The 27,630-nt window shown below is 40.2% G+C and overlaps 1 protein-coding gene and 1 pseudogene across 1 annotated transcript; both read left to right on the forward strand.

Annotated features, from left to right (window-relative positions):
• Positions 1 to 19,279: 19,279 nt before the first annotated feature.
• Positions 19,280 to 24,336, forward strand: LOC147329664 (uncharacterized). Its single transcript, XM_086290861.1, has 9 exons — positions 19,280 to 20,144; positions 20,696 to 20,909; positions 21,053 to 21,128; positions 21,690 to 21,940; positions 22,704 to 22,760; positions 22,937 to 23,003; positions 23,397 to 23,600; positions 23,764 to 23,850; positions 24,044 to 24,336. Exons 1-9 carry the CDS (start codon positions 20,137 to 20,139, stop codon positions 24,334 to 24,336), a joined length of 1,257 nt encoding a protein of 418 aa, XP_086146987.1. The 5' UTR covers positions 19,280 to 20,136.
• A 250-nt stretch (positions 24,337 to 24,586) lies between these two features.
• On the forward strand, positions 24,587 to 26,800 carry LOC147329665 (uncharacterized; annotated as a pseudogene).
• The last annotated feature ends 830 nt before the right edge of the window (positions 26,801 to 27,630 follow it).

Genomic DNA, 27,630 nt, shown 5'->3' on the forward strand with positions numbered 1-27,630 from the left:
CTGGACATCTGAATTGTTTCTTTATTTTTAAACGGCATGTCAGAAGTGAGTATGACTCCTTGAGGATCTTGAGGGTTTCAGCATGAGCCGCCTTTTTAACGTCACGCCACAGCATCTCAATCGGATTCAGGTCAGACCAGGCCACTCACAAGTCTTCATTTGTTTTATTTATGCCATTCAGAAGTGGAGCCGCTGGTGTGTTTTGGATCAATGTTCTGCTGCAGAACCCAAGTGTGCTTCAGTTTGAGGTCACGAACAGATGGCTGGACGTTCTCTCTCAGGATGTTTTTGGTAGACGGCTGAATTTATGGTTCCATTGACCACAGCAAGTCTTCAAGGTCCTGAGTCAGCAAAACAGCCCCAGACCATCACACATCCACCCCCATATTTTACTGTTGGTTTGACGTAAAATACTGTTAATTTTACGTCAGACGTAATGGGAGACACGCCTTCCAAAAACGTTTGTCCTGTCAGTCCACAGAGTATTTTCCCAAAAGTCTTGGATCATCAAGATGTTCCTTTTGCTCAGGAGTAGGTTTTTGGCTTGGATGAGTTGTCGCTGTGCTCTTGGGGTAATTTTGGTTAAATTTCTTCCACCTTTCTGTGGCGTTCAAGGAGACGAAGACTTTTTTTGTTTTTGTGGCCCTTCCGTCTCAGACGCCGTCTGATGGTTATGGGGTTATTTTCCATTGACAAGCACCAATAAAAGTGTAGTTCATGTCTATGAACAGTGGACACCCGTGTGCACACCTGTGTGGATCAGCGCGCTTGTATTCAAAAGGTTTCCCCATGTAATGATCTGCTAGAGGATGTAGAGAGCCATAGCCCCGTCTCCCAGGGCATGAAGCAGGCATGGAGGAGATCCAGGCTCCAGACATCCAGAGGCCCCAGAGTGCGAGAGCCCAAGGAGGACCACCGGAGGGGCATCCGTGCCACCCTCCTGGGAAGAGCTGAGGAGAGCCCCAGATGAGGGGTCACCCAGTAGCCACGGAGCAGAAGCCAGAGGGGGCTGCAGTGGCGTGCCCGCCGGCTCTGCAGCTAGCTGTGCCAGAGTGATCCGAGCCGCAGGCACAGAGGCCGGAGGCCCGAGGGCCCCCTTTGCCCTGGAAGAGGCCTGACCGGGCAACAGGCACCAGGCCCTGCCAAGTAGTCACCGGGAGTGAGCTGGTACATACCTGAGCGCCCAGCCCCGGACACCAAGAACCACCAACCCACCGACCCCTGAGGGCATCAGTTACCGGCAGGGAGTGTGGTGAGGGGAGATAGGCCTTTGGAGGGCCTGGGAGTTCCCAGAGAGGTGGAGTGTAAGACCCGACCTGACATATAGACACAGACAAACTCTGTACATAAGATGTAAGGGCGGTGGCCACAATTCAGAGATGGTCCTGGTGTTTCACTGGGATGCTCTCTCCACATTGCAATGTGTTTATTAACTCATTCACTGCCAGCCATTTTCAAACATATGTTTTCAATTGACGTCTATAAACGTCAATGGCAGTGAATGAGTTAAAACCACTTCAAATCAAGCTCACTGGGTGTGTTGCAGGTTATTGTTAAAATTTCCACAACAATGTGTATATGTGTTAGTAGGATTAATGCATTTTCTGTTTGTGTGTGTGATTTTTGTGTGCCTCTCCTCCTTGCAGTGTTTCAGACACTTTTCAATTCTCCACTCAAAGGCAGTCGGTTTTCCTCCCCAGGTTCCTTAGCCCAATTTGATCTCCCACACTAAACAACAGCGTTCTTCCATGTCTCCTCCCCCTCCTTCCACTGTAGTCTCGTCTCCCCCCCTTGCAGCAGTCCATTGCAGTCAGCTGTCTTCAGCTTTGTCCTGTGTAATCCCACTGTCTCTGTCTGTTTGGTCATGCAACATGCAGCACCTGTATAAAAAAGGCCAAAGCAGACTGTACTTCCTCAGGAGCAGCACAGCACAGAAGGACTCATCCAGGCTGGAAAAACGAATCAGGAAGGCTGGCTCTGTGGTCGGCATGAAGCTGGACACTTTGGTGACAGTGGCAGAGAAAAGGACATTAAAGAAACTGCTGGACATTATGGACAATGCTGGGCATCCTCTGCACACGGTGGTAAATAATCAGAGGAGCCTGTTCAGCGACAGGTTGCTTCTCCCAAAGACAAGAACCAACAGGCTTAAAAACTCCTTTGTCTCACATGCCATCAAACTCCTCGTTGGAGGGGAGAGGGAGGGGAAACAGGAGGACAAAGGAGGGCGGGAACAACTGAGCTGTAGTGCTTTTTTTTTTTCAACTGTGCAATATTTGCAATATTGTTTTATATTCGACCTTTTTTGTGGGGCAAATAATATTGACACCAGTCATTTTGTGTTTTTCTGAAATTATTCTGTTATTGTGTACAAAATATTAAAAACATTAAGCTATAGGGAAATCCTCTAGTTGAAAATCCTGTTTAAAAAAAGCACTTGGGACAATTGTGTTGGTGACAGCTTTTGTTATAATATCAATAATATTTCTATGAATATGGGATACTGTTACATGTTTATGGGCTCAAAATGTGGTCATAAATATTTTGTACTTGTAAATCGGTTTTGTACTTGTAAAAAAGATTTGTGCGTGCGTAAAAAAGATTTGTGTGTGTGTAAAAAAGATTTGTGTGTGGACTTACAACTACGAATTTTGAACCTATTTTTCTTCCTTTAAGCTGATTGGTCAATGTCATGTCAATCACAAATTAAACAATCCAATCAGAGAACAGATGGGTTTGGCTGTCGGAGGGGCGCTTTTTTGAACTGCTGGGCCCTATTTCAGGAAGCCGGTTTAGAAAACTCAGAGTGAAAAACGATACTCAGGGTTGAGTAACCCCGAACTGTCCAACTCGGAATATTCGGTTTCAGAAAGGCTGATAACAAGTAGTTCAATCAACGCAGAGTTGCTTTAACCCCAAGTTAAGCGCGCGCACGAGGATACATAAAGCCCTGATTAGTGGAGCACAGATTAAGCGAGTCACCATGGAGACGGAGGGAAAGAAGGCGCGGTCAATGTATTTTACAGCGCTTGAGGCCGAAATTCTGATGGCAGCATATGCCGATAACATGCAAATTTTGCAGAAAAAAAGTAACACAGCCTCAGCTGCCAAAGAAAGGGAGCATGCATGGCAAAACATAGCCGACAGAGTCAATGCGTGAGTGTTAATTTAAACATTGATCTAGGGATTTCCACCCATTTAACATGTTATTTATTATATTTTATTTGTTATTTTATACATTTTATTTTGTGATGTGATTTGAGCGCAGGTGCAACCCAACAGGCCCCAAACGTTCCTGGCAGCAAGTAAAAATGAAATATAAAAATATAGTCCAAACAGGTAAAGTGTAATTGTATCATGAGCCATAGTGCTTGGTCTGTTTGTCCGATGTAAATCAATTGCAGTTAGAGGCTACATTAATTTACTTTCTGTAAGCACTTATTGAAATTATCTGAGCACATTACAAGTACATATTTGCTTACTCTGTATGCTCAAATGTGACCCGTTATAGCCACTAGAAAAAAAGCGGAGGCCCGAAAAACAGGTGGGGGTCCTCCACCACCACCACTCACAGAGCCTGGCCACTTGGCTTCCACATTTGTGATAATGTTGGCAGCATCACATATGATCTTCACAGTGCAGAGAACACAAATTAGCATCCATTACTATAATGAAATAATTTGTTAGTTTGAAATGCTACAGGGAACTATGTACCTGCACATTAATGCTGTGGAAAGACTTCCTGTTCACATAGTCTCCTTCATTTACTGAAGGAGCAATGATTGGAATGTGAGTGCCATCTATACAGCCAATCACGCCTGGGAACCCTGAAAATAAATGTAAAATTTAAGTAGTAGTTCAAGTATCACCACACCATGAATTAAGTTTTGTTCATCCTGCTACCTGCAATTTTGTGGAATCCCTCTTTGATAAATCTTGTGGGTCTATGACCGGGGAACACCACAAACGAGTACAGGAGACGTTTCAGTGCAACTGTAACATTCCTGACTGCCCGACAGACAGTAGCCTTGGAAACGTGCTCAGCGTCACCAATATTATACAGAAAGCTCCCGTTCGCAAAAAACCGAAGTGCGATACAAATAATATTACAGAACTGAGAGAATGTCCGCGATCATAGCTGGACTGGCCATCGGGCATACCGGGCATTTGCCCGGTGGGCCGCTGGTGACTTTTTGTTTTTATGGGCCGATGGATTTTTTTTTTTTTTTTAGGAAGGGTATATATAATGAAAGGTGTTGGATTGGCCAGTTGGTCATGATCGACTCTGGGCTGGACCAATTACAGCCGAGGAGGCCGGATGCACCCTCCCCCTTGTTTAGCAATCACGTGATTTTCGCGCATTGCATGCCGGGAACTCGTGGCAAAACAATCCATGTACCACATCAAATGCAAGCATTTGCAGCACCGCAAAACGTTCATTCTCCGGTTCCAATACCTTCTTGTTTTTTCTTTGCCGCACAAAAAAGTAATGTACAAAACAAAAGGAGAACAATGCCGGTCCGTACAAAGACAGACTTGATGAAAAGTCAAAGAAAAGATACGAGGAAAAAAATCAAAGGAGTGAAAGGGTTAGACCCTTACGAGCACACAGAGGGACAAAAGACGTTAGCGTGCTGCCCAACTTTCACCACGCTCAGATTTATAATTACATGGTTCTTGGAGTGAGTGCATACACTCATGAAGTTTAGTAACTTCAGGTCACTGCAACAAGCCCAGGTACAGTTTACCGACGGATGGGTACAGGACCTTGAAATGCACCGTGTAGAACGAAAGACCATCGTACGAACAAAGGTAAGTTTACCAGTCTCACAAATCGTCGTCATAAATACACATTCGTTAACCGTTTATTAATATAACCTTTGAGCTCAACGGTAATTAATTAGTAGTGGAAATAATTTCTGGTTCATTACAGAAATGTAGCAGTGACAATAATATTGTATGTTGTAATCGTACTGGACAATTAGTGATACAAAACAACTGTTTTATCCTGTGAATAAAAGTATATGTTTTTGTCAATGTACCATGGTAATAACAGAAGTGAAACGCAATATTGTGTCAGGACAATTCACTATTTATGCACAATAAACAAAGGAGCGACAATTTCTGTTCAGCGCCAGACTTGCTTGTAACCTATATCACCAATTATGTTAAGAAAAATGACGTAATAATACTACAAAACTCTGACCTTTGTGGGAATGCTTGGAGCAGACTAACATGTGAGCTGGAGTGTTCTGAGACGTTATATTTGGTATATCCAGACCATCCGTCGGCTCTTACTTCGGAAACATGGCTTAAAAAATTTCTCTTCAACGACGTAATCCGATTAAAAAAAACGATCTCTTTACCCGTCGGCTTCCCGTGGCTGTCATGCGACCGGCTATTGCAGTTAATAATACAACAGCTTCTTGCCATTTTTTGGGTTTCTTTTTATCGCTGTGTGACTGAGTTCAATTGAAAGTCTGCGTGCGCTAGTACCTCTTGCCACAAGTTCCCAGAATCCTTTGCGGTTTTACCCCTGAATGACGTCACATTTATCCTGGTGGGCCGGTCTCTAGTCAAAATGCCCGGGCCGATTTTTTGTCCCAGTCCAATTTGGGCTTCAACATCTACTGGCTCTTCAAGGAAGGGGCACGCCATGTCTGACACTTCCTACAGTCAGGTTTCCGACAAAGAGGCGGGGACAGTCAGGGTTAGTTGCAGTAATCCTGCCGGGGAGCAGGTTAGCTTCACGGAGTGTGTCATCATAGTAACTCAGTCAGAATTCATCTGAACTCGCTTTGTGAAACCAAAAACCCAGAGTTTTCGTTAACTCAGGGTATACTTACTCAGAGTTTGCACTAAACCGGCTTCTTGAAATAGGGCCCAGGTCATAACTTCTTACCTGAAGTTCAGTTCCTCTGCCACTATGACCGGCGGCCGCCTCGGGTCTCTCCTCCTCTTGCCTCCCCTTTCCCTTATCCACCTGCTGGCCTCCACCACTTGCTGATGATGCTAAATCTGTGGAAGCTATGCCACAGCTACCGCCAAACAATTCAGTTATTTTTACACATTTGGCAGCGTGTGCCTGAAGGGCTTGTTTCTTTTTGGCCCTAATTTTTTCTGCACCTCCTTTCCTTTTTTTGTTCTCCATTTTCTTTAGTTCGTTGCTAAACAAGGGGGCGGGTGCATCCGACCTCCTCGGCTGTAATTGGTCCAGCCCAGAGTCGATCATGACCAATTGGCCAATCCAACACCTTTCATTATTTATACCCTTCCAAAAAAAAAAAAATAAAATCGATCGGCCCATAAAAACAAAAAATCGCCAGCGGCCCACCGGGCAAATGCCCGGTATGCCCGATGGCCAGTCCAGCTATGCGTGGGGTAACGAGAAGCGATTAACACCTCACGACCAGCTCCCCGATCATCAATCGCTCGTGAGGGTGTCACCACAGGTGCTCACACTGCTCACGCGCAAACACGTAAACGTCGGTGAAAAAGACGGTGCAGCACAGCTGTGCAGCGTGTGATCTGGACACAAGCGATGGAGGCACAACTTGTAGAACTTTGGAAAGCTCATCCGAGCCTTTTCGATGTGGCATCACAAAATTATCACGACCACAACAACCGTGAAAATAGTTGGATTTACACTGCTGCTCAATCACAGCTGCCTGATCAATGTTTTTCATTAGCAATTTAACAAAGTTGATGGTGGTGGTGGTGTAGGAGCCATATGAGTTGTTTCCGTCTGACTAAGTGGGTTCACTCTAAGAAATGAAACATGGGCTTTTTAAAAATTAATTCTTAGTTTTATGTTCAATATACTTAAAATTGTTAATCTTATGGGTGTAATTAATATTTTTAAATTTGATTTAATTAATTCTATACCGTTTTAATGTTAAATAATATTGATATTTCCAATTTATTGAACACACTTAATTAAATCCAAAGAGCCCTTTCCACATCCTTTCTGAGCATGCGCAGAGAATGGAAAAAAAAATATCTTCGCGCATACGCATTGACCTTCTTCATCTACGCCACAGTGTGCTTTGGCCACGTGTCTGGAAAGAGGGATTAATCACGATTCATCCGTTGGAGTTAAGGTAATTTCTTCCTATTTTTAATAGAATATAATTTAACTAGTACTTTGTGATAATATATGGCGTATATTTTTCCGGTAAATATGTGGGCAGTATGTGTTCTGTAGGTTGTAGCATTTTGCTAGCATTGGAAACATTCATTTGCATATTCGACGTTACTGCACATCTGAATATTGTCCCATCTGCGTTTAAAATTTCATTCGAACTCCGAATAGCACACTTATTTTATTTGTTTTATTGCACTATCAAGTTAGGAGAACGTTAGCCCGAACAAGAATTGGGATACATGTGCAGTGATTGTCGACGAGTCCATACTAGTCTGTTTCACTGAAGAGAACTGCTAGCTGCGTAGTTTGCATATTTTCGCGCATCAAGTCTCAAAGAGACCTCTGAAGGTGACCCCCACTTGCCCCCAAAAATAAAATCAAGTATACTGGGTGGTTAATGCTCCGTTTGTTTGCTACGGTGTCAAAGATATTGCACTTTTATTTAATAGGTCATTGAGAGTTGAAGAGCCCCCCCCAAGCAAAACGACAACGGCCAAAAATAGGCCAAAACATGCCACAAAATGCTCTGCTTGGTTAGTGCTTGTTTGTGCCGTTAAAATTAACATTTGTGCTGCTACGGTTTTCCAGTTATTAATGTTTTACTTTTTCGCGGTGACGTCAAGGGCGTCAAGCACGCTCCCCGTGCTTACGGTGTGTTCACACCGAACGCGATGGACGCGAACAAAACGCCCAAAACGCCCCTAATTTGACGCGTGCACATTCGCGTCTCAACGCGTGTCCAAGAAAAATCCATCGCGCATCAAAATATCATATTTTGACGCGCGTGAACCGGAAATGTGGGAGGAATGTGGGAGGAAGTTGTGCCAGACCGGTATCTTTGCAAGATGGCAGCTGTCGAGCTAGCGCTTGAAGACAGAGTCTCCCTTCTCTATGTACTGTGGAGAGCAGAGCAGCGGCGTAAAAGACGTCCTCGCCGTACCTGGGTCCATCAGGTCCTCCAGAGGCGTGAGCAGTTTGGTGAGTTTCACCATTTGCTCCAGGAGCCAGTTTGAGGACCTGCTTTCCCTCGTCGGTCCCAGCATCGCCCGCCTAGACACCAACTACAGGCGCTCAATCCCACCTGCAGAGCGCCTGTCCGTCTGCCTGAGGTTAGTAAAAGTATTTAATACGGTAGTCCTTTATTGATACCTGTGCTAATATATGCTAAACCATCCATTTAAACACTGCTAACATGGATGTGCTATGCTAACAGTGAATGCTGTCGGTGTTTACTGATAGCAAACTGTGGTACAGATGACTGTTTATAATATTTCTAGTGATACTCAGAAGGTCTCATCAAGTCCCGATTTAATTCGATTTATGCTGTTATCAGTGTTTGCGATGATAGCATGGCTGTGGTGTCACATCAATGTATGCGCTTGGTGTTTGCTGATATCAAACTGTAGCATTAGGACCACTGAGTTAACCTTAGTGATACTCACTCCTTTTTATTTAGACCTGGTTTAATTCTGGGATAGTTGAATATTTGTATATAATCCCTGCAGCTGTCAGACTCTATAGCAGGGGTCACCAGCCTTTATTAAAACAGAGTTAGATAAAACTGTGAACAGTTTGGTTCATCTTTATGTGACAGGTGAGACCTGGAGACTCGGGACCGCCCCTGGTGGGCGGAGCTGGTCTTTGCTCCTTTCATAAGCGCAGGTGTGGGCAATTGGGTATTCCTCTGCAAACCTGAAACTGCGAGTGCTTGGTCCGAGTTGGGCAAGTTGGTGTTTCTTAACTATGAAAGTCTGATATGGGTCTTCCCCTAAACTTCTGTTAGAACGGTAGGTTACACAAAAATGTACCACTTGAGCTCTGGCTGTTGGCAGAGGTTTACAGTTATTTGCACCCTTGTAGGTGGGAAACATTGCTCCCGTGAGAACGGTATAGTGGACTTCATCGCCACTGACCCACATTTATTAGGGTGTGACACGAACTTGTGGACAGGTAACAAAACCAATTCAGTTGGGGAATATTCCTGTGTGATCTCCTGCCTTTTATTTACAGAGTACCGAGCTGCTGCTTTGCCAGGTGGAATTCTGGCTGCGGGCAAAGGACCTGACACTTCAGTGTGTTTTTAATTTGTTTTAAACTGGCGTAAGTCGACAGACTGACTGTTGCGGCTGTCGATGGTTTTCTTTTTTTGTTTTAATTTTTTTCTGTATCAGTAGGCACCACAGATATTGATCCTTTTAGTATTTTTAACCCCTTTTATATGTATGTATGTGTGTGTATATATGTGTATGTATATATATGTATGCATGCATGTATGCATGTATGCATGTATGCATGTATGCATGTATGCATGCATGCATGCATGCCTGCCGCTGTTGGCATTGTAGCTTTTATCTTTTCTTTTTTTTGTTACTCATTAATTGTCCAAAGGAATAATTAGCTACACTGAGAAAAGACAAAGGCAGACAACATTTCGCCACAACTCAGTAACACAATAGATTATTTTTTTTCACTCAAACTTGGTATAAATACTGCAAATGTGGTGGTAGCCCGCATACCTCATATTAACGTGACAGTGTGTAGTTTTTGTCATTAATTTTTGGAAATCTCTATCAAAATGTTTTTGATTCCTTTGAACAGCACTCCTATGCAACAACACTTTTCTTCCTTCTTTCGGGTGGTACACCACGCTAAAGCTGCATTTTCCACGACCCAATGTATTGCAATCAATGTAATTGGACTCATAACTTATAATCTTTATGGGAGTGAATTGGTAAGCTTCTCATTCTCTAACACAAAATACTACTTGCTTGCAAAAAGCATGTTTAAAATTACTTAGAAACAATTATGAATTGGTTAAACAACAATAAAAATTGACTTAAGTTCTGTGGGGGTCTCTAAAAACTTCAAAAAAGTAATTGCGCTGCATGTGTTGTTTTGTTTAGAGTTCCAGAATCGAAGTGAAGCGTGAATATATACCTGAATGAGAACCCTGAAAATCTCATCAAAGAGTACATGGTAAGTTTATTTTTAAAGGGATATTCCACCCCTCAGTAAAATTTTGACTGTCATAATTCCCAGAGTTTTGTAAGTTGAAAAATGTATTTTCTAAACAAGCCCAGGCATTCTCCTGTTCTGGCAGCAATCAGTTTTCTTTAAATTAGCTTACAACAATAAAGTGCATGGGAAATACTAGGATTTTGTTTCCATTCACTTACATTGTTTTATGCGAAACTAAAGAAAATAACCCTGGTCAGCAGAATATTGATAATATTATTAATGCATACTCCTTCTGCCCTCTGTCCATGTTTCATGTATCTTCTTCTTGGTCTTTATTTGGTGATAGTCTTAAATCCACATTTTTCTTTGGTCTGTTCTCCTCAGTCTCATTCAGGGATATGTGTAATTAGGATAGTGTGGACCATTTTAACTAAAATGGAGTGAATAGATAGATGATGCGATGACCAAAATACAACGGATTTAAAATATTTCTGTCCTTTTCAGGATTTCAACGTGATGGAAGCTGAAGAGCTTGAGAGGATGGATTTGGCGTGTTTATAAAATAATCCATGAAGGAGCACAGCCTGATGACTCCCTTGAAGATGTTGGCATCATTATCGAGAGATGCACCGTCTTGCAGGATCTTCACGATGTGGCGAGCGGGTGTGCACTTTTGTTTGGGCTAATTTACTGCCTCAATCTGAGTTACCCAAAGCCACTTCGCTACACATTTGAGTTCTTCCAGAAGGTGCTCATGGGACTGGAAGACAAAAAACTGTCTAACAAAATACAAGTGCTGAAGAACAAACTCTGCCAAAAGGAGACGCAATGACTCTTTTTTTTTTTTTTGTATTTACACTTCATATTAGTTCTCGTGTACCAGGTTTCCATTGTAGGTCAAGGATCTTGAGTGTTATAAATGTTAAAGTGTATGTGCAAACAAATGTGAAAAGGTTCTAAGGTTGTCACCTGTACTCAAGTTAAGTACTGGATTTTTGGTCTTAGCATTTAATTAAGAATATTTTGAGATTTTTGATGCATTTTTTTTATTGTAAAATGTATTATATAATAGAAAACTTATAATTCTGAATCAGATTTTTGTAACTGGGGACTAAATCGTTTTTACCTTTTTGTGTCACTTAAGTATTTTCTGTAATTGCATTATACAGTGATTTTTAAGTAGCTGTGGTAAATCTGCAGATCTGACTATAATCACAAGTTGTATTGAATTTGACATCTTACGGCACACTACAATGTCACTTTGTTGAAACTCGGAAAGTTGTTTCCAATGTTTAAATTTTGGTCATGCACTTTAAGCATTTAATGTTGCCTTATGCAGTGTTGTTCCCTGTTGAAGCTTTGCCTTGTCAAGGCTCACCGTAAATAAAGTTGTTGATGCAGCACCCTTTTTTTGCATTTACACTTTATGTAAGCTTTGGTGTAAGAGTTTTCTATTGAAGTGCAAGGATCTTGAATGTTATAAATGGTAACGTGTGAGCAAGTGTAAAAAGGTTTTTGAGTTGTCACCTGTACTCTAAGTGTTAGACCTTTGCTGAAGACCTCTGAAAGGTCCAAACACCTAATTACAATGTATAGATGACAACTCAGGAACCTTTCTAGACTTGTTTTGTTGATGCCTAAACATTTAGCATATAGATGAAACTATTAATTAAATCATAATTAATCAAATTAATTAGGTCCAAAACGCAATCTAAATGGTTCCATTAAATTCAAATTAATATTGTCAATTGAACCTAAAGCAATACAGTTAATAAAATGAACAAAGTGTTTAAATTCTAATTAATGGTGTTAAATAGTAACAGTGAAAGGAAAGCTGTTGCTTTTATAGAACAATTTCACTTCTGATATACATCACCATTGAAATTGCAGATAACAACCATATTGATTTATGTTTAATTGACCAGGTTTTGTGGAAAAGATTGCCTTAACTTTGTCAATTAAATCCAACGTTTTATTTCTTAGAGTGTTGGTTTAAATGGACTCACTGTATTGGTGCATGGGTGTGGGGCGTGTCTCATGGGTGTGGTATAAGATAAATGTGGTTGCACTCACTTGTTCACAGCACCTGATGTGATGAGCAGAAGCTAGGGTGAGCACGAGGCAAAACTTTCTGTTGACCGCAACATTATCGCAATATGAATGCAAATTGAACACAACGTGATTGCAATTGATAGCAGCTTGAATGATTGTGATATATTTGGACTGTAACTTGATGGTATTTGTATATTTGTGCACCAACTGATGCCATAGATCAGTTTGTAATTTTGACATAGTAGCTATTGCAGTTATTCGTAAGTTGCAGTTATTTGTTTGTGCAGTCTGTGCGTTTGTTTGATAGTTAATCCCATATGCTGATTTGTGGTTTGGACAGTGGCATGCGGAAATAAAGAAGCAAATGATACAGAAGTGTATTTTGTGCGTTAATTGTTGCGCGTCATCGGTGTCCTCATGTTTAGCCTGCCGCGGCCATTGGCTGGAAGAGCCGCAACAAATTGTCAACAGAAAGGTTTTAGGTTTTATTGGATTATTTATAAATAGATGAGTTTTATTGATGATAGTTTTGTAGTTTGCTGTTGCCTTTTACAACCCGCTTTTTGATTAAGCCTTTGGCTACACAAAATAGATTTCGTTCAGGAGTCTTATTCCTCTGTTAGGTTTTAGCAGTACAGCTGCATTAGGCGTTGTACTGATTTGCTTTCTAGTTATTGTGCATCAGGCGGCTGAAGCCATTGGCTTGGGAGTACCGCCGCAGTTTGTGTTTAAGACAGTTTGTCTTTCTCACAGCTGACGGTATGGAGGTACATAAATACCCACCGCTAGTATGTACGGAAGACTAGGTTAAGTTAGTTAGGTTTAATAGGCAGTTAGTGGGGGATATTGCTCCTGTCAATTGTGTGTGTCCAGGGTTTATGAAGTGAATGTCATCAAGTTGATGCGTTGGAATGAAGCTGTGTGGCATAGGTGCAGTTCAGCGTTTGGATTTTTGTAATATTTTGAAGAAAAATGGAGACACACCAATTAATACAATGTGGTGATGTGGATGGAAAGAAAAGACAGCCGAAACCGACTGCTAAGGCTTTGGAGAATCAGATTGAAAGGCTTCAGACAGAACGTCACACTAAGATTAATAACATTAAAAAGGTCAAAGATTATTAAAGAGTTAAAGCAATCTGAGGATAATGTTTCAACTGTTCAGGCTCAGTTAGAGAATTTGTCTGTGTTGCTTAATGAGGCGACTCAACTGCAGGAAACCTTGCTTCCTTTGTTTCCTCAAGAAGAGCAAGAAAAACAGACTGCTTGATTTATAAGTGTGCGAGCACATAATACTGAGTTTATGGAAGCGGTAAAGAAATGGCTTCATGTTGCAAAGGGAAACCCTCAGAGCAAAAATCAGGTGTCTGAGCTTGATTTGCCACATTTAAATCCACCTGGTGTTGATTCCTTTGATGTATTACCTGCTGGAAATGGTTCTGCTGTTTCTATGTACACCGGGAATGTTAGTAAAGGTGCTGCGATAGATGATGTTAATCCAAGTGATGGCGTCTCTAATGTTGGAAACAAAAGTTGTAGGAAAAGTAAATCATCACTCAGTGGCTCAATGGTTTCATCTGCCTTGTCAGCACGGATAACGGCAGAGGCTGACATGGCTGCCCTTCTTGTTCGACAGAGGTTGTTGAAAGAAAAGCATGCTCTGGAAGAACAAGAAATACAGCTTAAGAAAAGAAAGGAGCTGCTTGACTTGGAAACTGAAATAGCAGCCTCAGCAGCAAAGGTGAATGTTTTAAAAACTTCTGAAATGTCCCGAGTCTCAAGTGCTGTTAAGGTTAAATCAGATGGAATGAATTCGTATTTAGAACGAGAGCGGGGGCGTTTAGGTGTTTTAAATCTTAATGCTCCAACGTTCAAACCTGTGTTACCAGAGCAACCATATCAGGGTGTTGATGCAGGTGATCATCAAGCGCAGGTATTGGATGTTAGGCCCAAGGTTAAAAATACTTTTCAGCCTAAGGTCGTTTCATTGGAAAGGTCAGAGACGAAGTTACATCAAGTACTTCCAGGTGCAGTTTCAACTACTCAGATGATGTCGCAGTCTCACACACAATCAAAACCTGGTGAGGGTCATGATCATTTAGTCACGGTTTTGAAGAAACAAAATGAAATTACAACTTTATTGGCTGAGCAGCAGTCTGTTTTTGTTACCAAGACATGACATTCAGTTATTTGATGGCGATCCTTTGCAATATCAAACATTTATGAGAGCTTTTGAGCACATGGTGGAGAGTCAAGCTCACAGTGCTAAGGATTGTTTATATTTTCTCGAGCAATACACTAGAGGCCATCCCAGAGAAATGGTCCGAAGCTGTCAGTATATGCCTGAGTATGGATATGTGTCGCGGCCTTTTACTTTCCAAACACCAAAAAAGTCCAAGAAAAGGCCGTGGGTGGCAACGGGAGGTTTGTTTTAGAACGCACTTCTGATTCCATTGTTTAAAAATCATATGCCGTTTATTTCGTGAAAAATTACAAACAGAAATCAGCCAAATAACTTCTTAAAACTTAAAATTAAACGAAAGTTAACTTAATTTGCTTTAACAACTTCAAAAGTGGTCAAAAAATCATTTTCTAACCCTCCCGTCTTCCCATCTGACATTTGGCAAACAAAAAACCTCTCTACCACACCCATCCAGGGTGCTCTTAATCTCTTGATTAATGGGAGGGTCCATAAGCTAATAAACCAATCACTTTCCAAAAGCTTCTCCAATAAAATTAATTACAAATTTACATAACAAAACCAGGTCAGTATATTCTTACACCTTTAAAGAAAAAACAAAAAAGAATACAAATTGCATTTTATAAACATTCAACAAAAATGGCCACAACATTCCGGCCCCTAATTCCTGTGTAACATGAATTATATCTGTCTAAGTGGCCATCACCAAAAGCAATGCCAATAATTTTCTTCAGTAGTCCGTCCGTATAGGTCTTCTTAAAAACCAAACAAAAGGAAAGGTCAATGTTCTATGATTTCAAGTCTCTGATGTTCATGTGTTTGCTTTGTGTGTATTCAGAAAAGGTGTATGTTGCATAATGGAGTGTAGAGCAAAGTGAGTGTCAGTGTAAATGTAGAGCCAGAGGTTCCAGAACTTGGCTCAGTTGGAGGCCAACATTCATTGTTTCCTCTAGATGGCCTCCACCAGGAGACATATTTTGTTGATTGGTCTCTCCAGCTCATTTGTTCGTGTCTTAACTCTAACACGGCGAACTACTCCGTGTGCATCGGCCATGGTTTCAGTGATGCGGCCAATTTCTTGGTGCAGCTCCATCAACAACAAGCACAACATCACCAATGCAAAAGTTCCTACGAATCTTGTTCCATTTCTGTCGTTCCTGCAACATAGGAAGGTATTCTTTCACCCACCTTTTCCAGAATAGATCCACAATATACTGGGCTTGTTTCCATCGTCTTCGCAGATACAGATCCTCTTTTTTTTTTTTAAATAAACCTGGTGGCAGCACAGGTTTGCCTTTTAACTGTCCATCCATCTTCATCCGCTTTATCCGGGGCTGGGTCGCGGGGGCAGCAGCCTAAGCAAAGAGGCCCAGACCTCCCTCTGCCCAGCCACCTCCTCCAGCTTATCCGGGGGAACACCAAGGCGTTCCCAGGCCAGCCGAGAGATATAATCTCTCCAGCGTGTCCTGGGTCTGCCCCGGGGCCTCCTCCTGGTGGGACATGCCTGGAACACCTCACCCAGGAGGCGCCCAGGGGGCATCCTTGTCAGATGCCCAAACCACCTCAGCTGGCTCCTTTCGATGTGGAGCAGCAGCTGCTCTACTCTGAGCCCCTCCCGGATGGCCGAACTTCTCACCCTATCTCTAAGGGAGAGGCCAGCCACCCTTCGGAGGAAGCTCATTTCTGCCGCTTGTATCCGCGATTCCTTGTGTTTCAGAATGGAAAACAGAACATTCAAACAAAAAGGGACCACAGGTTTTAAAAAAATCCATTCAGTATTCAATCTTCAAGACAAATGCTGCACGCTGCATTCATACTGTTTAATTTAAAAGATAAGATAACCTTTATTAGTCCCACACGTGGGAAATTTGTTTTGTCACAGCAGGAAGTGGACAGTGCAAAAGTTATGAGGCAAAAATTAGGATACAATAAGAATAAATACAGTACACAACTGTACAGAATAGAATAAAATACTATATACAGTAGAATAAAATAAATATACAATAAGATAAAAATAGAATACAAATACAAATGCTATATACAACTGAGTAAAAATACAACGATGACAGAAAGGATTATTGCACTTAGTATTATTGCATATGTATTCATGTAAAATATTTATGCACATATAGTAAAATAGCACATAACTGGCCTTTTAACTGGAGTAAGTGATTTGGAGTAAGAGCTTCTACATCATTGGGATCATCAGAAGGTGTGATTGGGCGGTCATTCAGTATAGCCTCCACTTCACAAAAAACTGTATGCAAGGTTTCATAATCTAGTACTTGCTGGTTTGTGATAGAGTATAATATTCTCTTTATTTCTTGCACCAAGCGCTCCCATACTCCACCATGATGGGCCCCATAGGGCGGGCTAAAGGTCCACTTTATGCCGTCCTGTGCTAAACCTTTTTGGATTTTACTTTGGTTTAGCTCTAACATGGCTTGTTTTAACTCACGATTTGAGCTGACAAAGTTGGTTCCATTGTCTGACCGGATTTCTTTGACCTGTCCTTTGCGGCAGATGAATCTCCTGATGGCATTAATGCAGGAGCCTGTATCAAGAGAATGTGCCACCTCAAGGTGGACTGCACGACAGGTTAGGCATGTGAAGAGAACTCCATACCTCTTAACAAGACTCCTGCCTCTCTTTACTTCTATTGGTCCAAAATAATCAACACCAACATAAGTAAATGGTGGAAGATCAGCTGAGATTCTGTCAATAGGAAGATCAGACATTTTCTGCTCACCTGGCTTTTGCCGTTGTCTTTGACACACTATACGATCTTTGATTATTTTTCTAGCTGCTGAATTAGCATGAGGGATCCAGTATTGACAGCGAAGGGTTGAAAGCATGTGATTTCTTCCTCTGTGACCAATCTTTTCGTGAATATGCTGAAGAATAAGCTTTGAAACATGGCTTTCTTTTGGCAAAATTGCAGGATGTTTTGTTTCCTCAGGTAAATCCGCTTTGCTCAGTCTTCCACCCACTCTCAAGACACCATTAGCAACTACAGGATCAAGCTTATACAGATGACTTGACTTCCTTACAGTGCCAGAGTTTAGGGCAGTCATTTCATCAGCAAAATGTTTTCTCTGCACAAAACTCACTATAGCTTCCTCAGCCTTGGACAAATCCTCAGGTTTGAGCAGAGTGTTCCATTTATCATCTTGCTTAACACACATTTGACTTCCACAGTGCGTGCCCAGCAACTTCTGTCTTTTCCTTGTTTGCAGTTTAAGTCTTTCTTTTACTTTCAGGATCCATGCCACACACCTTTTTAATTTTGTCCAGCTGGAGAAGTACAACAGCAGCTTAGTAGTGGGACACACATCTTCTTTCAGCACAGCTGCACACATCAGGCCCTCCCCTTTTATTTTTGGGTCAGCTTCCAAATGGACAGATACACAATTCATGCCTACAGGCCAGTGAACAACAGGTTTACTGAGAAATTCTGGACCACTGTTTTCCTTTTCCCATTCCTCCCGGTACTTTTGCAGCTTTTTTTTTTTTTTTTTTTTTTTTTTTTTTTCCCCCTTTCTCTGAGGGGAACAAACATTGCTGCTCTAATGCTGGGCTCACACTGTGCGATTTTTGGCCCATTTTGAGCCGATTTTTGAGTCGTGCGACCGATTTGGTGATCGGCCCGATTTTGGCCTTCATCGTGCGTCGTGTAGTATACGTGGGGTAACGAGAAGCGATTAACACCTCACGACCAGCTCCCGATCATCAATCGCTCGTGAGGGTGTCACCACAGGCGCTCACACTGCTCACGCGCAAACACGTAAACGTCGGTGAAAAAGACGGCGCAGCACGGCTGTGCAGCGTGTGATCTGGACACAAGCGACGGAGGCACAACTTGTAGAACTTTGGAAAGCTCATCTGAGCCTTTTTGATGTGGCATCACAAAATTATCACGACCACAACAACCGTGAAAATAGTTGGATTTACATGCTGCTCAATCACAGCTGTCTGATCATGGTTTTCATTAGCAATTTAGCAAAGTTGATGGTGGTGGTTTGTGTGTCTGTGTGAGTGAAAGACAGAGAGAGCGACAGATTTTCTGTTATAACCTTCATGTTATGGAGGCACAGTGTGAGCACTCAGGTCAGGCATCAGAGCATCGGGCCGTATAGTGTGAGACCCTGCATCGTGACCTACCAACTTCTAACCCCTGCGAGTCAATCGTGCAGTTTGAGCAGGAGCTGAATAACGTGACTGAAAAAATCGCACAGTGTCTGCCCAGCTTTAGGTGTACTGTCGTCCGAGACTTGCACCGCAGTGTCTGTTTCCCTGTTGGCCATGCTTCTTGTTGTGGTCATCTGCTGTCTTCCGGTATTTTCTCCGTAAGCGACCTTTCCTCGACCAATGAGATAAGCGGTAATCTGAATTGTCATACTCGAATTGTCGTAAGTGTGCTGTCAGCTCATTGGTCACAAAGCAGGAGAGGGGCTGGGAATTATGTTTTCAGACAAAACGTTAATTCCATTAACATTTATAGACCACTTTTGATTCTCACTGTATTACGGGACAAAGTGCGTCCCTTATTAGCTCAATACGGGACGTGTGCTTTTTTTAAGGGACTGTTTATGGGCTCAAAATGTGGTCATAAATATTTTGTACTTGTAAAAAAGATTTGTATGTGTGAAAAAGATTTGTGCGTGTGTGAAAAAGATTTGTGTGTGGACTTAGAAAAAAAACCCCTGCAAGTTACAAGTACGAATTTTGACCCTATTTTTCTTCCTTTAAGCTGATTGGTCAATGTCATGTCAATCACAAATTAAACAATCCAATCAGAGAACAGATGGGTTTGGCTGTCGGGGGGATGCTTTACGGACCTTCAGGTCCTGGAAGGGTTGCAGATTGAAGATGGAGGACAGCGGTGCCGCTTCTGCAGCGCAGGTAAGCTTTAGTTTATGGTTTACTGGAACAAGCTAATTGTCCAGACATATATTTTTGAATATCATGTTCGTTTACTACACTGTAATTTTTCACGGTGCCAAAAGATAGCTTAAAAAGGGCTCTCAACATTAGCCCTAGTGTTGCATGTGTTTAAATAGTCTCCTGTGTGGCACGGTCTGTCTGCTTAAACATCAGCATCGTGGAGAATTATGTGTTTGGATTTAAGTGTAATCCCGATGAGATGTCGTTTTGGTAATAATTGGAACTGAAATGCTCTGACTTGACCTTAGCACTGGTCCCAGGTCACCCCCGAGTTTGTGTTAGAGTAATACTACAGTAATTACAGTATACAACAACTTTCAGCAGCTACTGAAAGTTAGGGGACCTAGCTTAACTTTCAGTAGCTGCTAACGCATTAACGAGCAAACCGCGCTAACGTGTTATGCTGCGCTAACGGAAAATCGGTTAATGTCATTTTAAGGAGATTACTGCTGACAGCACAAATATATGTGTGTGTATAAAGTATCTGATTTCAGTTTTCTTCTACTACTGTAATTATGGCTTAACAAGCTTCCTCAGTGTTCTTTTAAACTCTCACTCATGACTATTAGTTATACTGTTAACTATTTTAATATTAGGTTAATAAGGGAAAAAGGGATATATCGGGAAACCATATGGTATTGTTTAAATGAAGATGCAGATGTTCAATAACATATAAATATATTTTCAACAGGAGCCAAAGACTGCAATAGAGAAGGCTATACTGAATCTTGTGGGAATTCTGTCAACTTCCCAGTCTGATATTAGGAGTAGAACTGCAACCACATCTGTTACTGCGACAGTGCCTCAGCAAACCCCAAGAGTGAGCACCCAAATAGAAATGCAAAGGTAAAAAGAAAAAGAAAATTGCCAGTAATGCTACTCCTTTCTTTTTTTTCGGGGGGGAGGAGTGTTATGGAACAGTAATCAAAGATATTCAGTAAAGTAGAAGCCCAGATAATTAGGTTTGTATTTCAGTTGTTCATATTTTTAATATTCTTTTCCCTGTATTCTGGAGAAGACATAAAATCTGTACTGACAAGGATATAATGAATACTGGATTCAAGGAACCCTTTTGGTTTTGAGTTACTCTTTGGTTTGGTTTAAAAATATAATTCATAGGCTTTAACCTGGCATGCACAAAAGTAAAATGCTGCATCCAGGATTTGTCTCTATTGTGTGTTCAGCTTTTACTCTTACTCTCTTTTATGTAAGTCATCTTTTTATTTAAACAACCTGCTCTGCAAATTACCTATGCTCTTGGATCCTCCTTAAACATCATTATGACATTTCACCTTAACAGTAATGCAGTACTTTTCCAATCAGATGAGTAGTCTTGCTTTAATTTGGAAGAATTTGGCGCAGTGTTTAATGCCTCAAATGTATAATCTTATTTACAGGTCATTTCCAGCAATGTTTCAAAGAAGGCAATCCAAAGGAAAGAGGCCTTTCCCAGCTCCTAGTAATGTCATACATGCAGTTCGCAACCTTCAGTTGCAATTCTGTCTTTTGCCTGACTCCACGACAAAAACCCCAAAGAATGAAATACGGCTTCTTCAAGCTGGACTTGGAAGGCGAACTCTCAGCATAGCTGACAATGCTGATCATGAAGAAGTACTTTTCTCAATTTTAGATGCCTTTATCTTGTCAAAAAAAAATCTAATTTTAAACTTTAAAATTAAAATTGAAAAATGTTACAATTTGATTTGACAAACTAATGATGAGGAAATGTTTGATTTCTTTTAACCCTAATTTAGATTACTGTAGCTCTGCATGAAGAGTATCCGAAGATGAAGGCCCTAACTGGTGGATGGCTCTTGTATAAAGCAGGAGGTAAGTCATTTTAACTCCCCGACTTTGTGTCTGAGTTAATAGAAGACATTTACTTAGAGCCAAAAGCATCCGGATAAGTTTTACAAGAAGCTTTTTTGTCTAATTAAAACATTTCTAACACTTCTTCCGAGAATAACTTATGGAACACTGATATGGCTTTTATTATTTATTTTTCAAATTTGTAGGCATGGTCTTTTTTTTTCGATTAACTCACTTTTTTTGTGCATTGTGATTGAAAAGCTATAAAGGCATAAGATGCACATCAATACACTTCCATTGTTTACAGGTATAAGATCAACAGTACAGCACCACTTAATTAAAAACTTGAATATTCGGAATATGTTTATGGATGAAATATTGTTTTGGTCTAGTGATTCATTCAACATTTTAAGCATTGTTTAAAAATGAAAAGCATAGTTTGCTACAAGGTAGTTTTTAAAGACATTGCTATACAAGAGTAGTGTTCCATAATGTTATGGATTTATTTGTACTTTATGATCTCAACTTTTAGAACATTGCTGTATTGCGAATGCATTATTTGGTTTTTGTTCCATATTCTAGGTGGTAGCGGACAGAGAAATCTCTCTCTAGTATCTCAGGGAACACAAGGCTACACAGCCAAGACGCTCAAGATGGCCACCAACAATGGAAAAAATACTCTTTATATTGTCCCTCTCCAAGAAAAAATTGATACTACACCTCTTCCACATGATGCTGCAGAATTCAGCAAAATGCCGAAGTCTCAGTGCAAGACCTGTGGTGTGACTATGCCTCTTCAGCTACTTGTTTGTCACGTAGAAAACTGTGTACAAGTAAGCCAAATTCAACAGTAAAACAAACATTGCTACCACCTTTGCTAAAAACTAAAACTTTTTAAGTTGTATTCTTTTTACTACTTTCAAAATGGAAGGACAGAATATTATGCTTTACCCAAGACTACTTTGGGTGAATTTCCAGAGTCAATGTATGTGCTGAAATCAGTCGTAAGTTTTGCTCTAAATGTCTGTGAAGTTTCTCAGTTATCCCAGTCATTGTAGTCTAAAGAGTTTGCAAAGAAAACATCTGGACTTCTATAAGTTTTCTTGAAGATGTGCCACCTCTCATCTGAGAAGCTTCTTCGTTTCTTTAGAGCATAGGTGTCAAAACCTGTCCCGCAGCCTAATTACATTTGCCCTGCGAAGCCATACCAAATTACTATTAGAGTTGGCCTACTGGTATTATACAGCTAATATATATATTGTTTAGTATTAAGCTTTGCTTGTTTCATATTCCGTTTTTTAGCAAAACGTGTTTGAGTCCATAAGAAAAGATTCATTCTTATATCTGGAGGAACAAATATATTTCAATAAATATTAACGTTAGCCCGCGACTTTGTTCCAGTTTTGAATTTTGGCCCACTGTGTATTTGAGTTTGACACCCCTGCTTTAGAGCAATTGGTGGAGAGTCCAAAACTTTATGCCCTATTGGAGTGTCCCCATGAGGGGCGTTGATCCCCTAGTTTGCTCTAAATGACAAATCGTGAGCAGCATGTAGCTACCATAAATGTGTAATGTAACATTAGATTCCTTTACCAGGAAGCCGCGTGTGAAAGCATAACTGACCAGGCACATCAGAATGAAGTCCAATTGGAGGTGAGTTCCCAGATATATTTAACATTGTAATATGGACAATACAAAATTCCAAGCAGATCTTTGTTCAACTGTTTCATTATTTGCTAATTACCTGTGGCATTCTGTGCTAGATTTGGACTGTTCATCTTTGCTAGGACTAAAATAAATACACTTTTTAATTGCAATATCCTCTTCAGCCTTCTTGTCCTGTTTGTGGAAATCATTATCCTCCAGATGACTTGGTCTTGCATGCCAGTACATGTGGTGATCGGTAAGTTCATTTTAGTTGGACAACACTAAACAAATGCTATGTGTAGCACATTTATAGTTGCTCTTGCTTCTGTCTTTGCATCATGTCATAGCAGGGGCTCATCCTTATCTAACCTGTTCATCTTCTATGATCATGTTGACCACATGGATGAGCTTTTATCAGTGTTCATCCTGGCATTTTAACAATATACTTTTGCTTCTTTAGAGTGCATTGTTTAGGTGACCTTATCTTTTATTGACAGTATTCCTGCATCCATCTATCGATCGATCGGTTTAAAATTCCAAATTGACGTGCTTACCAGAAAGTGTGCTGGGCCTTAATTTTTTGGCTTACTGGGTTTACAGTACAAAATGTTATTTTTGCATACAATGTACTTTATCTTTTAGTAGAACAGTGGAAAAAGGCCAGTGATCCCCAAGATGCTGCAGTTTTGGTTAAGAGGCATCTCTTAAAGGAAAAGGAGGAGAACCCCAAAATCACAGCTATCATTGACATTCGACAAGATCAAACATCCCAGAGCCGAGAGATCATTGCTTTCTACAAAAGACCACAGATTGATTGGGCAGGACCTTTTCGTTGTTCTTTACAAGGTAATGCTTATGGTGAAGCATAGATTCAGTTACTTTCTTTAAAGGCTGTTTAACATTCCAACTTGGTAAATGAGAATTTTCCATTAAAGGGTGCTGTAAAGCAGTTTGTAACTTTACTTGTGTTGTTGTTGTTGTCTTTTTCTTTTTCCCAATTTTAAAATAGGTGACACAGCTGTTGGCACTGGGGTCCAGAGACATTTTTTCAGCATGGCAATGCTAAAGTTGCAACATGGCTTTAACATCCATAGCGGTATGTTTCTATATCCTTTTCTTAATTAATGTGAGATGAGTTTTTAAAATAATCCATCGAGAAATTTACTCCAGAAATTTAAAAAAGAAAAAAGATTGAAGTATTTGCATCATGTTTGACCACTTCATTAATCAACTACTTACGTCAATAGATAACGCTATACCTTTTTTATTTTTGTACTGTTCTTCTCCAGGTGCAGCCAACATGACCCTTCTCTTTGAGGGACAAGAGAACCATCTAGTGCCTTCTACTTCTCAGATTTTGGCAGACAGTGACTTATTTGTGGTAGCAGGCAGAATGATTGGGCATTCATTTTTGAACGATGGGCCACGATTGCATGGCCTCAGCAAGGCTATTATTCACATGTTGGTCCATGCTGATAGAGACACTGTCACTGTACAGCTCGATGATGTGCCAGACCTAGATATTTGTTCTACAATTTGCATGGTGAATACTAATTTACTTCAAGCCTTTGTGAAATCATAATTTAAATGAACTCATTATTTTTATATACGTGTAAATACCCCCCAAGAAAATGCAGATTTTTTATGCAATATATTTGCAACATACTAAAATGGAATTTTTTTTCCTCTATAAGCTTGATGGTAATAAACACCTCACTGAGCAGCAGAAGGATGACATTAACAATTTGGCCATTTCCAAATGCAATTAATTATACTCAGTGGCTGAAGTCTTAGGGGCTGTGTCTTTGTCTCTTTACAGATATGGACTTGTGATGTTTGGTGTTGATGGCTTCTCAAGGAAGGTTTGCATTCTTCACTAAAATAGCAGAAAATGTGATGCTAGTACTAGTACTTCCATAATGTCTCTTTATTTTCAGATCTTGTACTTGAAAGCAACTAACAACAACAAGGCTTCTACAGCACTGACGTTCTTCCTTGAGGCTGTACAGAAGCATGGATTTCCATTGAGGTATAATGCAAAAACCTGCTGTTCACATTAGCGCATAGAGGCTTAAATCAGTCTCACTTATATTTTGAATACACATTCGTGCCTGACACACATGCTTGCTGTCTGGAAATGATTGAATTTTCCTATCATTTGTATTATATTTTCAGAGAAATACTACAATAATAATAATAATAACACATTTTATAACACCTTAAGGTTATCTTACAATAGCAACAATACAATATATTGAAACATTGCAAATAAAATGTAGACATAAGTTAAAGAAGAGAAAAGCAAGCATGACAGTATAAAAGCTAATCAAGTTAAAATGGACTAATACAGAATCAGGTGTAGGCAATTCTGAATAGATGGGTTTTGAGACGTGACTTAAAAGTGGTGAAAGTGTTTGTTGTCTGGAGATCTGGTGGAGGTACATCCAAAGTCTTGGGGCAGAACAACTAAAGGCTCTGAGTCCCATTGTAGTTAGGCAAGCATGTGGAACAGACAGAAGGGAAGCTGAAAAAGAGCGAAGTGTATGAGGGGGCGAGTACCAATGTAGTACAAATGTAGAAGATCAGATAAATATGGACGAATATGTCAAATCAGTGTCAGCTGTTTCCCATGTGTTTTCATTTTCTCTAATCACACTTGTGTGTATTTAGTCTGTGTGTTTCTGTTCATTCTTTGTCATGTTGTCTGTTGTCGTTTGTGCCATGTTTCCATGCGTCTCTGCTTCTACGCTCCAGGTTTCAGGTATCTTTGTATCCACGGCGAGTTTCATGTTTTTGTTTTTATGTTTATCTTTAGTCTGCCCAGTTTAGCTTCATCTCTGCCTTTTGTTTTGTATAGTTTTTACCAGCCTTAAGAAACGGCTTGCTTTCTGTTAACATTCAAGTTTTGTACCACATTCCATTTTTGTCTGCACTTGGGTCAAATATTAATACTTCACATAGTCAGCTGCTCAGCCAGACTGTGATAGAACAACCATTTCACTGACTTTGCAAGTTAACATTGCTAGTTGTGTATTGTACTTTTGGGGAAAATATTTACAAATATAGCTCTGCATAAGAGCTCAAAGAGCCCTAAAAATATTATACAGTTGAATGTAAAACATTCACATTTTTCTTTAAATGATTAACTTTAAAATATTGCTAAACTGTGATACTCTGCAATTTCTGTGTCCTTTGTTTTTCATATTTCTAGAGTGAGGGGAGACCAAGGAGTTGAGAATGTTGACATTGCTCGATACATGTTTGAAGTTCGGGGCTGTGGTAGAGGAAGCTTTATGTCTGGCAAAAGCGTGCATAACCAAAGGTATTCCTAATTTACAACAAAAACATATTTTTGATTGCCAGGTGTAGTATTCTGGCGTTAATTATTGAATGTGTTATTAACAAAATTACGTTTAAAATTTTTGTTTTGTTTTAAAGGATAGAGCGCCTGTGGCGAGACGTTTGGAATGTTGTCACCAACATCTACTACGATCTTCTTCACAGACTTGAGGAAGACAGACTGTTGGATCCAACAAACTGTACTGACCTTTTTTGTGCACAGTATGTGTTTTTTGCCACGAATCCAAGCAGATTTGGAGACGTTTATTGAAGGCTGGAACAATCACTCTCTTAGGACAGAGCGGAACTACACCCCAAACCAACAATGGGAGATTGGAAAGACTCAGAATCCAGTCAATCCTCCTGAAAGTATTGTGGTATGATTACACATCTCTAAATTATTCAAATTGCTTTTTTGAAAAAAATATATGTATATCATTGACAAAATTAATAAAGCATGTATTTTAAAGACTTCCTGAATTGATGGCGTCTAATTTCAGGCAGAGTATCCAGATGTGGACATTGCAGACTTGGACCAAACTGGTATTCACCTTCCAGAACTTGTGTCTCCACTTGACAGTGAGGATTTGGAAAGAGTGAGACACCTTTTCAATCCAATGGAACCCTCTATGTCCTATGGGGCTGACATTTACAGTTCCCTTCTCCAGTATGTGGAAGGCATTCTTGAGAACAGGCAGGATTTATAGCTTTATCTAGTGATAGTTGAAAATAATATGCCCTAACAGATGTTTACATTATGTTGAATTATCAGTTTTTGTATCTGAGGACAGTTACTAAAAGTCTGCATCAATATTTATTTTCAGTTTTTAATGTTAATGCATTTTGTGTTTGAGTTTACTAAACCATATTTTCCTGATAATCTGTCAGTTAATGCAAAGGTAACATGATAAATGCTTTCTGTTCTCATGTAAGTCCTTTGTTTAATAATAGCTTCAATAAAATTTTGTTTAGGTGCCATCATGCCTATTCTTGCTGATTTATATTTTTATTTAATTTTAAAGGCAAGATTCAATTAATATACTTTATTTACAGTCTGACAAGATTTCTTTTTCTTAACTGTGATGGAGTCTAGAATGTAACTTGTATTTAAGTCCAATAACTGCTGCTCCAAATCCATGTCCTTAACAACTTCTGGATTTCAATTTGGGGTGTTCAAGCATATTTCCTTTGATTTACAAAATGATTTCAAACAACCTCAAAAATAATCCGGAAAATTATCATCCAATTTTCATAGCCCAAAACTTGACTTTATTGGTAACAGCTTGAAAGTGACAAAAACTCCCATGACTGTAGAACTGTAATGTTTTGATGTGTGTTAGCTGTCCTGCATGCGGTAATTAAATAGCTTGACCACAGCTGACAGTGTGGCAGATTTTTATTAACATTATATTCAACATCATTGGACTGTGTGTAACATTTAATACAGCTTTGGTATTAATCGTGTAATCCAGGAAACTTCTTCAAACAAAGAGATGATGTAAATCGGATGCATGACAATGACTGAAACCTAAATAAC

Source organism: Aulonocara sp. 'chitande type north' Nkhata Bay, linkage group LG5 (genome assembly GCF_057382095.1).
Source record: "Aulonocara sp. 'chitande type north' Nkhata Bay isolate Kocher_YH1m ecotype deep benthic linkage group LG5, A_spYH_male_GT1.1, whole genome shotgun sequence".
NCBI classification, from domain to species: domain Eukaryota; kingdom Metazoa; phylum Chordata; class Actinopteri; order Cichliformes; family Cichlidae; genus Aulonocara; species Aulonocara sp. 'chitande type north' Nkhata Bay.

Coding starts and splice junctions, on each gene's coding strand:
- LOC147329664 (XM_086290861.1), top strand. Junction 21,129..21,689: donor GCTCTTGTATAAAGCAGGAG/GTAAGTCATTTT, acceptor TCCATATTCTAG/GTGGTAGCGGACAGAGAAAT. Junction 22,761..22,936: donor AGAATGAAGTCCAATTGGAG/GTGAGTTCCCAG, acceptor TATCCTCTTCAG/CCTTCTTGTCCTGTTTGTGG.